The sequence below is a fragment of the Mercenaria mercenaria genome, chromosome 3, assembly GCF_021730395.1.
Source record: "Mercenaria mercenaria strain notata chromosome 3, MADL_Memer_1, whole genome shotgun sequence".
Classification (NCBI taxonomy): Eukaryota; Metazoa; Mollusca; class Bivalvia; order Venerida; family Veneridae; genus Mercenaria; species Mercenaria mercenaria.
In genome coordinates, this window is record NC_069363.1 from 92196995 (window position 1) to 92212213 (window position 15219).

At 37.7% G+C, this 15219-nt stretch overlaps 1 protein-coding gene across 1 annotated transcript in view; it reads left to right on the forward strand.

Annotated features, from left to right (window-relative positions):
* LOC128555971 (uncharacterized) overlaps positions 1 to 15219 on the forward strand; it is an 81881-nt gene that overhangs the window by 47721 nt on the left and 18941 nt on the right. The window contains exons 5-6 of the mRNA XM_053539834.1: positions 9442 to 9481; positions 10720 to 10902. Of these exons, the coding sequence (XP_053395809.1) occupies positions 9442 to 9481; positions 10720 to 10902 (223 nt within the window). The remainder of the gene's footprint in view (positions 1 to 9441; positions 9482 to 10719; positions 10903 to 15219) is intronic.

Here is a 15219-nt window from a genome sequence, read left to right on the forward strand (position 1 = left end):
ACAGGGGCCAACGTTAACTTTTTGCATGAAGGCACTTTACTCACGAACCACTGTACCCAGGACCTTCAAACTTCACTTGCTGATAGTACTTATTGAGTACACCACTTCTACTGACTTTGGGGTCACCAGGTCAAAGGTCAAGGTCACAGGGGCCAACGTTAACTTTTTGCATGAAGGCACTTTACTCGCGAACCACTGCACCCAGGACATTCAAACTTCACATGCAGATAGTACTTATTGAATACACCACCCCTACTGACTTTGGGGTCACCCTGTAAAAGGTCACGGTCACAGGGGCCAACGTTAACTTTTTGCATGAAGGCACTTTACTTGCGTACCACTTCACCCAGGACCTTCAAACTTCACATGCTGATAGTACTTAATGAGTACACCACCCCTACTGACTTTGGGGTCACCAGGTCAAAGGTCAAGGACACAGGGGCCAAGGTTAACTTTTTGCACAAAGGCACTTTACTTGCGAACCACTTCACCCAGGACCTTCAAACTTCACATGCTGATAGTACTTATTGAATACACCACCCCTACTGACTTTGGGGTCACCAGGTCAAAGGTCAAGGTAACCAAGTCAAAGGTCAGGGTGATGCGGGGGCATTTGTCACCATTAGTGACAGCTCTTGTTTGTTTTTTAAGATACAGCCTTGAAATTTGGATGACCTAATTACACAGGTTTGCACGCCAATCTTAACAGTGACTTTCAGTGACTATGAATGTGACCTACTGACCTACTTGCTTAATATTTTAGCATCAGTTTGACATTTGAAACATGTAACTCATATGACTCAGGTGAGCGATCCAGGGTCATTATAACCCTCTTGTTATGCACTTTAACTCTATATCTGCTATTATTATGTCTCCCACCACACAGTGGTGTGGGAGACATATTGATTTACTCCAGTCTGTGTGTCTGTCTGTCTGTCTGTCACAAAGCTTGTCCGCACTCTAAGTCAAACATTTCTCATCCGATCTTCACCAGACTTCAACAAAATGTGTCTGCCAATAAGTGCTCGGCCAAGTTGGATAACTAGCCAAATCAGCCTAGGCACTTTGGAATTATGGCCCTTGATTTACCAAAAACACTCAGATTTCTTGTGCAGTTTTACCCCTAAACCGGCGCCTATATTACTAGCAGTATAGGCATCCTTTTGGTGTCAGGAAAGCGCATGCACATGTGGATTAAGTAAACAGTATATAAAGACTGACTTACTATTTAGATAATTAGGCAGTTGTGGGAGACATGCGCCCTTACAGAAGAAAAAGGCCTGCTGCGTACTCTTGCTGTGTACATACAGCGTATATGATGCGTACATGATGTGTACTGAAATCAATAGTACGCAGGATATACACCGCACATACACCGATAGTACGTTTGTAGTACACTTTTGACATGCAAATGAGCTCTGCCGCGTACTACTTGCTGCGTACATGCTGTGGACTACATAGTACACAGGATGTACGCTGGAGGAATTTAGTATGCGAGAAATAGTACGCAGCATGTACGCGGCACATACACTTTTCACATGCAAATGAGCCTGCGGTGTACTACCCCTGCGGCGTACATGCTGTGTACTCCTGCGGCGTACATGCTGTGTACTCCTGCGGCGTACATGCTGTGTACTCCTGGCCCGAGTCCTGCGGCGTACATGCTGTGTACTCCTGCTGCATACATGCTGTGTACTCTTGTGGCGAAACTGCTGTGATAATGTAAATTCCTTACCCCACCAACTTTCGTATGCAAATGCTGATCATTTGGACAGAAAAAACAGAAAAAAGATAAGTGACCATGCATCAATAAGTATTTACCCTTACCAAAATAATGTAGATTGATGTTATCAAATAAATTAGTATGCTTTTCTCCATCCACTTTTCAATGAAATAAATCAATTTTTGTAGCATGTAATTTGGTAAACATTGAAGAAATGGCGTAACTGCATCAAGGGGAAACAACTTTAATGCAACTAAATATAAGTGTTATGATTTATTATAGACGATGTGTGCGTAGTATTATTTATTTTGATTAAAATCCATCTGAGAACAATCTAGGACTGGAATTATATAAGCATTTATACACTTTACGTCCGTAAAAAGTAGCGCACCAAAAAATTTTGGATTGATTTTTTCCAATGGGGCAAGCGCAATTAGCCAAAAACGTTTCTGAAAATATACGAGCGGCAAATCCGATAAACAACTTTTTAATTTGGTGAGGCCTTAAATGAGTTAACATAATGAGCATTAAAGCCTTTAATAAACATGATAGAGTGGTGTTTTGCTTAAGAGTATTCAATAACAGTGAGAGCTATTAATTCTTCTCATTCGGGCGCTGTTGAGGCATTATCTTGGTAATTATTTCATGTATTACAAAATGTAATGCAACGAAGTTCAAATAAGGCTTTTCAATTATCCAAGTTAGAAGCTCCAGGATTAATTCAAATGAAAAAGAATATATTTTTACACTGCATGCAAGGTGCAGCTCAGAAATCACTAAGATGTAAGCTTCACAAATGAACATTGCAAATAGTTTGGCAAATTTTATTGTTCAGAATACCGTAATCTGAACTATTCTATGCTATTAAGATAAAAGTTACTCGGAATCAAGTTCTTGCTTCCAAAAAAAAAAAAAATGTACAAATCCTTCCTGCATGAAGTCCCTCCCGCGTATATGAAGTTTTACTTCAGACTTTAACTTATAAAAAAAAACTAAGTATAAATGCCAAAAGAAATTGTACAAGTCTTTCCGCGTATATGAAGTGTACTGCACAAATTTCAAAGTATCTGCGGTGTAACATGCAGTGTACTATTTTCTTGTACAAGTCCCTCCTGCGTACATGCAGTGTACTCCTTAAATTTTCAGAGTCTGTGCTGCGTACTTGAAGTGTACTAGTGACCTCCTGCGTACATGCTGTGTACTCGTCGAAATAGTACACGGCATGTACGCGGCATGCGGTGTATGTAAAATGTACTCCTCTGGCGTACTACTGTGTTCACGGCATATACACAGCAAATACGCAGCATGTACGCCACAGAGGCTTGCTTCTGTAAGGGCGCTTTTCTCAAAAGCATCTCTAGTTTATTGAGTGAAAGTGGATAAAAACCATAACAAAGTTGTGGACACCTGAGTATGTGTGAGTAGAGTAGCTCTCCATCATCTACTTGGTAACATCAAGCTAAAGCAAAGAGCTATAAAAATAAATAGATCGGCAACTTGAAAGGCATATAGAGCAAATCTCGCCAACATCCCCTGACAACTGAATGAGATCTCATTTACTGGAAGTGACGCGTTCTCCATGCGCCATTTTGTATGCGAAAGCAATTATTCATCAGTAAATTAATTATCAGCGTATGACCACGCTTCTTTTGATGGTAAGAAACGTGTACTCTGTGACTGAAGACTATTTCACATTAAACTAATGTTGTTTTAGAAGCTTACATGTATTTTAAATGTAGTTTTAAAGGTACAAATTGTAACTCCATGCTCACCGATGTTTGTTTTTACTAAGATAACGCCGATTCACACTCTGACACGAGATCACGCGAGATTACAGCCAGTTGCCATTCTGTGTATTTTTAGCTCACCTGTCACATAGTGACAGGGTGAGCTTTTGTGATTGCCCTTCGTCCATCGTCCGTCCGTCCACAATTTCTTGTGAACACGATAGAGACCACATTTTGCAAGCAATTTTGATCAAACTTCTACAAAAGTTGTATTGGCATGATATCTCGGTTCCTTTCAAAAACTGGCCAGATCTCATCATGGATTCTAGAGTTATTGCCCCTTAAAGGGCCAGAATTTACGTTTGTGCGTGCGTCAACAATTTCTTGTCTGCATGATAGTGGTTTCATTTATAATTTTATTTTAACCAAACTTGCACACAACTTGTATCACCATAAGATCTTGGATCCTTTCTTAAACTGGCCAGATTCCATTATGGGTTCCAGAGTTATAGCCCCTGATGGGGCCAGAATTAGCTATTTTGACCTTGTCTGCACAATAGCAGCTTTATTTATGATTTGATTTTTACCAAACTTGAACAAAATTTGTGTCACCATAAGATCTTGGTTCCATTCTTGAACTGGCCAGATCCCATAATGGGTTCAAGAGTTAATTGGCTCCTGAAAGGGCCAAAATTAGCTATTTTGACTTTGTCTGCACAATAGCAGCTTCATTGATGATTTGATTTTAACTGAACTTGCACACAACTTGTATCACCATCAGATCTCGATTCCTTTTTATACGCCTGAAGGGACGTATTATGTTACCGCCTCAGTGTCCGTCTGTCTGTCTGTCTGTTGGTTAGCAATTTCCCTTCTGCTCTGTAACTCTTGAACCCCTTGAAGGATTTCAAAGAAACATGACACAAATGTTCACCTCATCGAAATGACGTTTCAGATGGCTCACTTCAAGGTCAAGGACACGCTTACGAGTCAAAGGTCATATGACTTTGTTTTGTGTGTATATTGCTCTGCATTTGCATTGCATTACAGTGCTCTTGTTTTTATTCGGTAGATCCTTCTATTGTTCCATTACAATAATTTTTTTTAATTACTTCCCTTTTATGTTACTATAAATGGCTTATTAGTAACTTTTTTATTATTGGCCGTAGGGAAAAACCGAGACCACTTTTCTGTGGTACAACATGTGTACCTCCAATTTTTAGGTGTATTTTAACATAGCTGTACCTTATAAGAATTTTTCTTTTCTTTTTTGGTTAAATTTCTTCCCTTTGTTGTTCCTGTCCTATGGACTTAGATATTTTTTCTGAGGACTTAGGTTTATTTTTAATTTCTTCCCTATAAAAACTACAGGCCTGATTTGAAAATAATTTTATTTGAAGTAACTTTAAGAAAATTTCAACTATATTTTCTCATAATTCTTTTGATTGATCTTGATCATCAGATGGTGGACTATTCAAATCACTCTGCGTCCGTGGTCCGTCCGTTAACAATTTCTCGTTATCGCCTCTCAGAAACTACCAGGGGGATTTTGACCAAACTTTGTCAGAAATAATTTTATTTGAAGTAACTTTAAGAAAATTTCAACTATATTTTCTCATAATTCTTTTGATTGATCTTGATCATCAGATGGTGGACTATTCAAATCACTCTGCGTCCGTGGTCCGTCCGTTAACAATTTCTCGTTATCGCCTCTCAGAAACTACCAGGGGGATTTTGACCAAACTTTGTCAGAATGATGTATTGGTACCCTAGTTGTGTCCTTCTGAAAATCAGACTGGTTCAACAGTTGTTTAGTGAGTTATGGCCCTTTGTTTATTTCTATAATTTACATAGATTTATTTAGGGAAAAACTTTGAAAATCTTCTTGCTCAAAACCACAGAGCCTAGGGCTTTGATATTTGGTATGAAGCATCATCTAGTGGTTCTCTACCAAGATGATTCAAATTATTTCCCTGGGGTCTAATGTGGCCCCGCCCCGGGGGTCACATGGTTTATATAGACTTATATAGGGAAAAACTTTGAAAAACCTCTTGTTCAAAACCACAGGGCCAAGGGCTTTGATATTTTGTATGTGACATCATCTAGTGGTCTTCTACTAAGATTGTTCAAATTATCCCCCTAGGGTCAAATATGGTCCCGTCCCAGGGGTCACATGGTTTACATAGACTTATATAGGGAAAAACTTCGAAAATTTTCTTGTCCAAATCACAAAGCCTAGGGCTTTGGCATTTGTAATGTAGCATCATCTAGTGGTTCTCTACCAAGTTCGTTCAAATTATCCCCCTAGGGTCAAATATGGCCCCGCCCTGGGGGCCACATGGTTCATATAGACTTATATAGGGAAAAGCTTTTAAAATCTTCTTGTCAATAACCTACAACATTCAGATTTGGACCACATGTATGGTTTTGAGTGGCAAGATGAACCTTGACATGAGTTGACCTTGATTTTGACCTAGTGACCTACTTTCACATTTCTGTAGCTACGGCCTTCAAATTTGGACCACATGCATAGTTTTGTGCACTGAAAAAAACTTTGACCTTGACATTGACCTAGTGACCTACTTTCACATTTTTGAAGTTACAGGCTTCAAATTTGGACCACATGCATAGTTACGTGTTCCGAAATGAAATTTGACCTTGATTTTGACCTAGTGACCTACTTTCACATTTCTCAAGGTACAGCCTTCAAATTTGGACACATGCATGGTTTTGTGTACAGAAACAATCTTTGACCTTTACATTGACCTAGTGACCTTCTTTCACATTTTTGAAGGTACAGGCTTCAAATTTGGACCACATGCATAGTTCTGTGTTCCAAAATAAAATTTGACCTTGATTTTGACCTAGTGACCTACTTTCACATTTCTCAAGCTACAGCCTTCAAATTTGGACCACTTGCATAGTTTTGTGTACCGAAATGAACTTTGACCTTAAGATTGACCAAGTGACCTACTTTCACATTTCTGTAGCTACAGGCTTCAAATTTAGACCACATGCATAGGATTGTGTACCGAAACAAACTTTGACCTTGACATTGACCTAGTGACCTACTTTCACATTTTTGAAGGTACAGGCTTTAAATTTGGACCACATGCATAGATTTGTGTTCTGAAGTTTAATTTGACCTTGATTTTGACCTAGTGACCTTCTTTCACATTTCTCAAGCCTTCAAATTTGGACCACTTGCATAGTTTAATGTACCGAAATAAACTTTAACCTTAAGATTGACCTAGTGACCTACTTTCAGATTTCTCAAACTACAGCCTTCAAACTTGATGCACATGCATAGTTTTGTGTACAAAGAACTTTGTCCTTGAAATTGATCTAGTGACCTACTTTCACTTTTCTCAAGCTACAGCTTTCGAATTTGGACCACATGCACAGTGTTGTGTACGGAAAATGAAATTTGACCTTGAGCTAGTCAGTAAGTCTTGAAATTTGGAACACTCAAAAATGGCACATTGGTGGGCGCCAGGATCACTCTGTGATCTTTTGTTTGACCTTCTTGTCCTTAAGTGCAATGATAACAGGTGAGCGATATAGGGCCATTATGGCCCTCTTGTATACTTCTTTGGCTAAAGTGACAAAAAAGCTTATTTTAGGGTCTGCAGGAGCAGAAAAAAAAAAGAAGAAAATTTTAAATGACTTCTTATGAAGCAATTGATTGATCTTCATTAAGCAAAACTGATGCACCTAGTGATACAATGTGTCATTACATATATGTACGGTCATGGTCAGATGAGCATCTTTTGGGCCGTTATGGCCCTCTTGTTTGAAAAAAAAAACACCCATCTGTTTAATAGATTTGATTTAAACTTAAAGTAGTTGTCCAATACATTCCATCATCCATATCGTATGACACAAGTTCCATAACTCATGATCAAATATTTCATGAATTGTGTCCCTTTTTACTTACAATCTCAGGTTAAAATGTTGATGTACTTTCACTCTATCTGTGTTATTACTAAATGGATTTGGATTCAAACTTAAAATAGTTGTTCTACATCATCAGCCATATCATTTGACAAAAGGTCCATTACTGTGGTAGAAAGATTCTATGAACTATGCTCCTTTTGATAATTTCTGCTTAAGGATAACATGGTGTAATAGCCATATTTCATATCTTGTAACTGGATGGTAATATTTGAATGAAATTTGGTCACTTTAAAGACATTTAAAATTAAAAACTTTTTATTCTAGGTTATCATCATCCATATCATAAATAACAAGTAACATGAAATGTAGATGTGCATGACAGTTATTCTGGGATGGATGAAAGTGTTGGGCATAGATCCATACTTCCCAAATTTCTATACATACTTGAATTAATCTTATCAGTTCATAAGTTTAACACATTAATAGTTTCTTGTCTGACAAAGATAGTACTGCTGTGCTGTTTATCACTCCAGTGATAGCTCTAGTTTCCTCGGATATGCCCTCTTGCACTGTCCAGTATGAAAATAGTTAATCAGACTGATCTTGTTTAATCTGAGTGATCTTGGTTTTAGCTCTTCTGAGCATGAAGTGCTCCGAGTGAGCTATTGTGATCACTCACTGTCCATAAATCCATCGTCCATCCATTGTCTGTCCGTCCATACTTTTCTTCAGATCGCATCTCCTTCAAAACTACTTGTTAGAATTACATCAAACTTGGTAAGTAGCATCTTGGTACAGTCCTCTATCAAGTTTGTTCATACGTCTCTTCTAGGCACCTTTTAAGGGCCACCAGAGCTCGTAATAGAAAAACATTTGAATGACTTCTTCTCATGAACCACTTGATGGATCTTCATCAAAGTTAGTCATTATAAGATCTCCTTCCAAATTTGTTCAAATTAAGACGTTTGTTCCCCTTTAGGGGCTACTTCAGCTAAAAAATGAAATACCTTTTAATGACTTCTTCTTTTGAATTGCTGGATGGATCTTCATCAGACTTGATCTTTAGCATCATTTCACGGTCCTCTTCCAAATTTGTTCAAATGGGAGTGTTTTGCCTCCTTTACAGGGCACTAGAGCCAAAGGTAGAAATATGTTTAAATGACATCTTCTCATGAACTGCTGGATTTCTGTTCATCAGCTTCATAATAAGGTCATCTGCCAAACCAATGGGAAGAGCTTGATACCTGTTGGAGCTAGAAATAGAAATACCTTTAAAGGACTTCTTCTCATGAACTGCATGATGGATCTTTATCAGTTTGGTCTGTAGCGTTACTGTAAGTTCTGCTTCCAAATCTGTTTAAATGGGGACACCTGGCCCTTTGAGAGGCTACTATAGCCAAAAAAATAGAAACATGTTTAAACAACTTCTTCTCACAAACAGCTTGATGGATCTTCATCAAACTTGATCTGTAGCATCATTGTAAGGTCCTCTCTTGAACATATTCAAAAGGGGACACTCAGTCCCCTTTTAGTGGCCACTAGAGCTAAATATTGAAATATCAGACATTGTAGCATCATTATAAGGTCATCTCCCACTTTTAAGCAAAGAGGCTGTTAGAGGTAAAACTAGAGCTGTCATAAAGAGACCTTCAAAAATACCCTCAGCTTGCTCCAATTGTCTGTGTGTGTTTTTCCACCAAGTTTTAAAGACCTAAGAACCATTTAGTATTTGAACTGTTTGTCATCTGCCACACTAATTTATGTAATTAACTTCTACTGCCTCTGGAACTTTTGACACTTGAGCATGTTATGGTCTTCTTCCAAAGTTGCACACACTCCGGCATGTTTAAGCTCTGAAATTGAGGTGAGCAATTTAGTGCCATCATGCCCCTCTTGTTTCACTTTTAAAATTAGTGTTACATATACCCTTAAATTAAAAAAACAAAAAAAGTAAAAGAAGTGTTTTTTAACAACATCTTTTCAGAACTAATTCAACAAATTTCACAAAATCTAACTTTCATTCTTCTTAAGGACGTATTAGTACTTCATATATATTGAACCTATATCTTAAGATGTTTTTGTTGAATGTTTCAGTCTGATGAAGACAGTTTACCTCAGAGATGTGATTCAGATGGTAAGCATAAATGTTTCCTCTTTTGAAACCATTCCCAGTATATGGCCTTTGGGGTAAGTAGGTCAAAGGTCAATGTCACAATGACCTTGAGACTGAAAACAGTTTCCAGTCAACAACTATAGAATATTTTTGCCTACAGTTTACACAGGACTGTTTATGCCTCCACACATTTAGGCATGGAGCATATAGTGTTACTGCTGTCTGTAAGTCCGTCCATACCTTTGTCTGGAAATCATGTGTCTCCAACTCCTCCTAAACTATTAGCCTGATTTGTTTTAAATTTCACAGATGAACAAGCTTGATGTGCAAACAACCGTAAAGGAATGATTTTTTGTGTGAATATTATTACTGCATTTATGGCCCTCTGATAGAGGATGAGACAGTATGTGGGGTCCGTTGGTTTTCATGGTTTCCAGACAATAACTCATGAAAGGCTCAACAGATTTAAACAATTTTTGGTACACAGGTGCAACATCATAAAATACAGGTCAAGTTTGACTTGAGGTCAGTAGCTCAAAGGCCAAGTTCACAATGATTCGAAACAGCTAAACGGTTTCTGGAAGATAACTAGAGGATGCTTGGGCCTAGGATCATAAATTTTGGTACACAGGTGTAACATCATAAAATACAGGTCAAGTTCAACTTTGGGATCAGTAGGTCAAGGGTCAAGGTCACTTAATTGTTTCCGGATGATAACTTAAGAACCCTTGGGGCCTAGGATCGTAAAAGTTGATAGGAAGGTTGGTCATGACCAGCAGATTTTGAGGTCAGTTGGTCAAAGGTCAAGGTCACAGTGACCTGGAACAGTTGAACCATGTCCAGACGATAACTTGAGTACGCTTAGACATAGGATCATAAAAATTTATATGAAGGTTGTTCATGACCAGCAAATGACACCTATTGATGTTTAGGTCAAAGGTCAAGGTCACAGTGACCCAGAACAGTTAATCCGTTTTCGGACGATAACTTGAGAATGCTTGGGCCTAGGATCACGAAACTTAATAGCCCTTTTAGGAAGGTTGATCATGACCAGCAGATGACCCTATGATTTTGAGGTTTAACTTTGACATTGGCTTACTTCTGTGACAAGGCCGTATTGTGGGGGCATTATTCGTCCCTCCTGTGATGGCTCTAGTTTTGTCTGTTTAGGATGATTTATTCTATCTGCTAAATTGTGCAGAAATAAAACTTTGGATTATTTTAGCTCAAATTGACAACTTGTATTTATTGCCTTACAGAGAGTATGGAGTCTGTAGAAAATGGCCCGAGCAGCATATCTGGGAGAGACTTGGTTTCTGCAAATGAATTGGAGACTACTGTACCAGTTAAATTAGAGCCTGTCACTGGATTTCAGTCATTTTCTGGTGATGATTCACTGTTCGGAAGTGGTAGTGACTCGAATCCTGTTTTACCAACTGACGGTGAGGTTTATGAAAATTATGATACTTTATATGTATATATATATATAGGTGTAAGAATCAGTTGAAAAGCCTAGCTGAAATGAAATGATACTGCAAGAGTTCACTCCTGTCCTGTTTGTGAATAAATATGATAAATGAAAAAGGCTGAAAAACTTTATAGCGAGCCCGAAGAGCAGGCCCTTCGAGAATCGAGCTTTACGGTAACGCAAGTATACTTGCACACTTGGTGATGGATTTGAAAAGTTTCGTCGGAAGTTTTTAAAAAGCGCACCCTAGCGGATAGGTGCTCACAGGAAGTACTTCTTTCCGGAGTGAATACAGAACTTCATTCAATTGCTAAAAAATATTCATCACTCAACAATAATGAAAGAATGATTTCCAGTTGTTTGAAAAAAATATTGTTTTCATTTAAAAGATCAAGCATCGGCCAGAAAATGGAAAAAAATGTCATTAATAAGCAGAAAGAAACGGGAACGCTGTAATGACGTCACCGGCTTCCCATAAATTTTGCAACGTATGATATTCACTGTTACAGGTATGGTGACACTAAATGTAGACTTTTTCAAGTGAATAGGTTCTCTCTTGTGACTACCCTTACAGAAGCAAGCCTCTGTGGCGTACATGCTGCGTATTTGCTGTGTATATGCCGTGAACACAGTAGTACGCCAGAGGAGTACATTTTACATACACCGCATGCCGCGTACATGCCGTGTACTATTTCGACGAGTACACAGCATGTACGCAGGAGGTCACTAGTACACTTCAAGTACGCAGCACAGACTCTGAAAATTTAAGGAGTACACCCGCATGTACGCAGGAGGACTTGTACAAGAAAATAGTACACTGCATGTACACCGCAGATACTTTGAAATTTGTGCAGTACACTTCATATTACGCGGGGAAAGACTTGTACAATTTCTTTTGGCATTTATACTTAGTTTTTTTTTATAAGTTAAAGTCTGAAGTAAACTTAATACGCGGGAGGGACTTCATGCAGGAAGAGATTTGTACATTTTTTTTTTTTTTGGAAGCAAGAACTTGATTTCCGAGTAACTTTTATCTTAATAGCATAGAATAGTTCAGATTACCGGTATTCTGAACAATAAAAATTTGCCAAACTATTGCAATGTTCATTTGTGAAGCTTACATCTTAGTGATTTCTGAGCTGCACCTTGCATGCAGTGTAAAAATATATTCTTTTTCATTTTGAATTAATCCTGGAGCTTTCTAACTTGGATAATTGAAAAGCCTTATTTGAACTTCGTTGCATTACATTTTGTAATACATGAAATAATTACCAAGATAATGCCTCAACAGCGCCCGAATGAGAAGAATTAATAGCTCTCACTGTTATTTGAATACTCTTAAGCAAAACACCACTCTATCTGTTTTATAAAGGCTTTAATGCTCATTATGTTAACTCATTAAGGCCTCACCAAATTAAAAAGTTGTTTATCGGATTTGCCGCTCGTATATTTTCAGAACGTTTTTGGCTAATGCGCTTGCCCCATTGGAAAAAAATCAATCCAAAATTTTTTGGTGCGCTACTTTTTACGGACGTAAAAGTGTATAAATGCTTATATAATTCCAGTCCTAGATTGTTCTCAGATGGATTTTAATCAAAATAAATAATACTACGCACACATCGTCTATAATAAATCATAACACTTATATTTAGTTGCATTAAAGTTGTTTCCCCTTGATGCAGTTACGCCATTTTCTTCAAATGTTTACCAAATTACATGCTACAAAAATTGATTTATTTCATTGAAAAGTGGATGGAGAAAAGCATACTAATTTATTTGATAACATCAATCTACATTATTTTGGTAAGGGTAAATACTTATTGATGCATGTCACTTATCTTTTTTCTGTTTTTTTCTGTCCAAATGATCAGCATTTGCATACGAAAGTTGGTGGGGTAAGGAATTTACATTATCACAGCAGTTTTCGCCACAAGAGTACACAGCATGTATGCAGCAGGAGTACACAGCATGTACGCCGCAGGACTCGGGCCAGGAGTACACAGCATGTACGCCGCAGGAGTACACAGCATGTACGCCGCAGGAGTACACAGCATGTACGCCGCAGGGTAGTACACCGCAGGCTCATTTGCATGTGAAAAGTGTATGTGCCGCGTACATGCTGCGTACTATTTCTCGCATACTAAATTCCTCCAGCGTACATCCTGTGTACTATGTAGTCCACAGCATGTACGCAGCAAGTAGTACGCGGCAGAGCTCATTTGCATGTCAAAAGTGTACTACAAACGTACTATCGGTGTATGTGCGGTGTATATCCTGCGTACTATTGATTTCAGTACACATCATGTACGCATCATATACGCTGTATGTACACAGCAAGAGTACGCAGCAGGCCTTTTTCTTCTGTAAGGGTAGTGAATAGTTTCTTTGTGACAAATAAATGATGCATAATATTTTTAGCTAAATCCGACTTCTTTGAGCTCGCTTTGAGGCTTTGCCTTATTTCATATTACATTGTTCAGCTTCTTTAAGTTACACCTTTGCTGTTTTCTTAACAAAAACTGTTACACTTAGTTATTGAATCTAGGGAGGTAGTAGAAATTAGTAAGGGATACATAAGGAGCTGTTGTAAACTTTACATCATTGTCACAGAGATATTTCAAGAAGTATGTGCTATTTAGTGACAAAATGAAGTGTCCTGTTCAACAGACACAAGATACACCGAGTCTCAACGTAAGCATTGACCGGTGGCATAATTACGTGCGAGCAGGGCGCTTTTTGCGGTTGTTTTTATCAGTCAAGCTAATGTTTTTCTTCGCAGTTTTTTTATTTTTAAAGCTTTGTTATTGAGAATTGTAGACTAACATTTCATGTTTTTTGTTATTGTGTACCATCATTTTAACATATTTAGCAGGTTTATATGACCGTATAGTAATGTATTCCTTTGCGAACGCCAGACTATTGTTTGCCCATGTGTATTAATTCTAGATCTACTGTTAGTACACTTACAGTACAGTTAAACCGCAGCTTAATATGTGTAAATATTGTTAGGACCATAGTTTGACTTTTATAAGACCTCGTCTAATTATTTCATTTGGATAGCATTTTATGAAATGTATGTGTATAAGAAGTGTAATGTAGATATTTTGAAGTAAATGATAATAAACTAACTATCTTCAGTCGAGGATTTACAGAGAATCAAGTAACTTTCTCACCAACTGCTTGTTCAAAGACTCAGTTTTAATGAATCTGATCTCTGATGTCTAAAATAATCTGATGCCCCATGCCCCGGGTTGAAAAGAATACAACGTTTGGGAGAAAAGTAAATGAAGTACTATATACGACTCAAAATTAAATAAATACACTGAAGTCCTACATCTGAGAAGTGTGTGCAGTTTAAGTATGCACATATGCAGTCTTATTTACAGACATTGCGAACCATCCTGACTAATATTTGATTGTTCAATTTAAATTTCATTTACAGTTGTAAAACGATTTCAACCACGTTTTATAAAAGGTGTCTGAAAAAGGGGGACCTATTTTAGATGTTTATAATTTTACCAAATTTTGATATACATACATGTATTAAATGTTATTTCATTACAAAGAACACCACTAAAATGATGACGTCACTCCTATTTGACAGGGTCACTCATAAACGAATGAACATTACTTATTGCCAGTTTGTATTGAAGGGGAGAACAAGTCTGTACTTTGTCCTGAAATATCAAGGCTGTACTGAAGAAATGATAAATATGTTGCTGCTGGCATGACTGTTTCTTTTTTTTTTCTTTTAAAATATTATTCAACTTCAGCAAACTGTACATGACATATTCATTGATCTATCGAATATTTTGTATCTATTAAGAAATGACGAAGACACTTTGAACACTGATAAACGCCTGTGCTAAACAAACACCGACTAAGATTCTATTTTACATCAAAACGGTCTTTAGAATCATACAATAACTAATATATGAACATCTAGGACCTACTTTAAATACCCAGAACAATTTTCTAGAAGGACCCGGGTCTGCCAGATTCCATTGGGCGGTGTCTATGCTTGTACGAACGTTCACTGTCTATGATACATTAAAAAAACCTGTAATTTGGACATCCTAGCGGATGGGGCCCGTAAAACCTCCCCACACTTGGGTAGATCTAATTGCAATCAAAATGTACATGTTTTACATCTTGTACCGAATACGCCTTCCATGTCGACCTGTATGGACGACACAGCCACGTTCAGTTTGATGGATTAACTTAGATCCATGGCAAATGACTGAAAATCAAATATAGATAAATTTAATTCAAATATCTCTATCTGACTTTA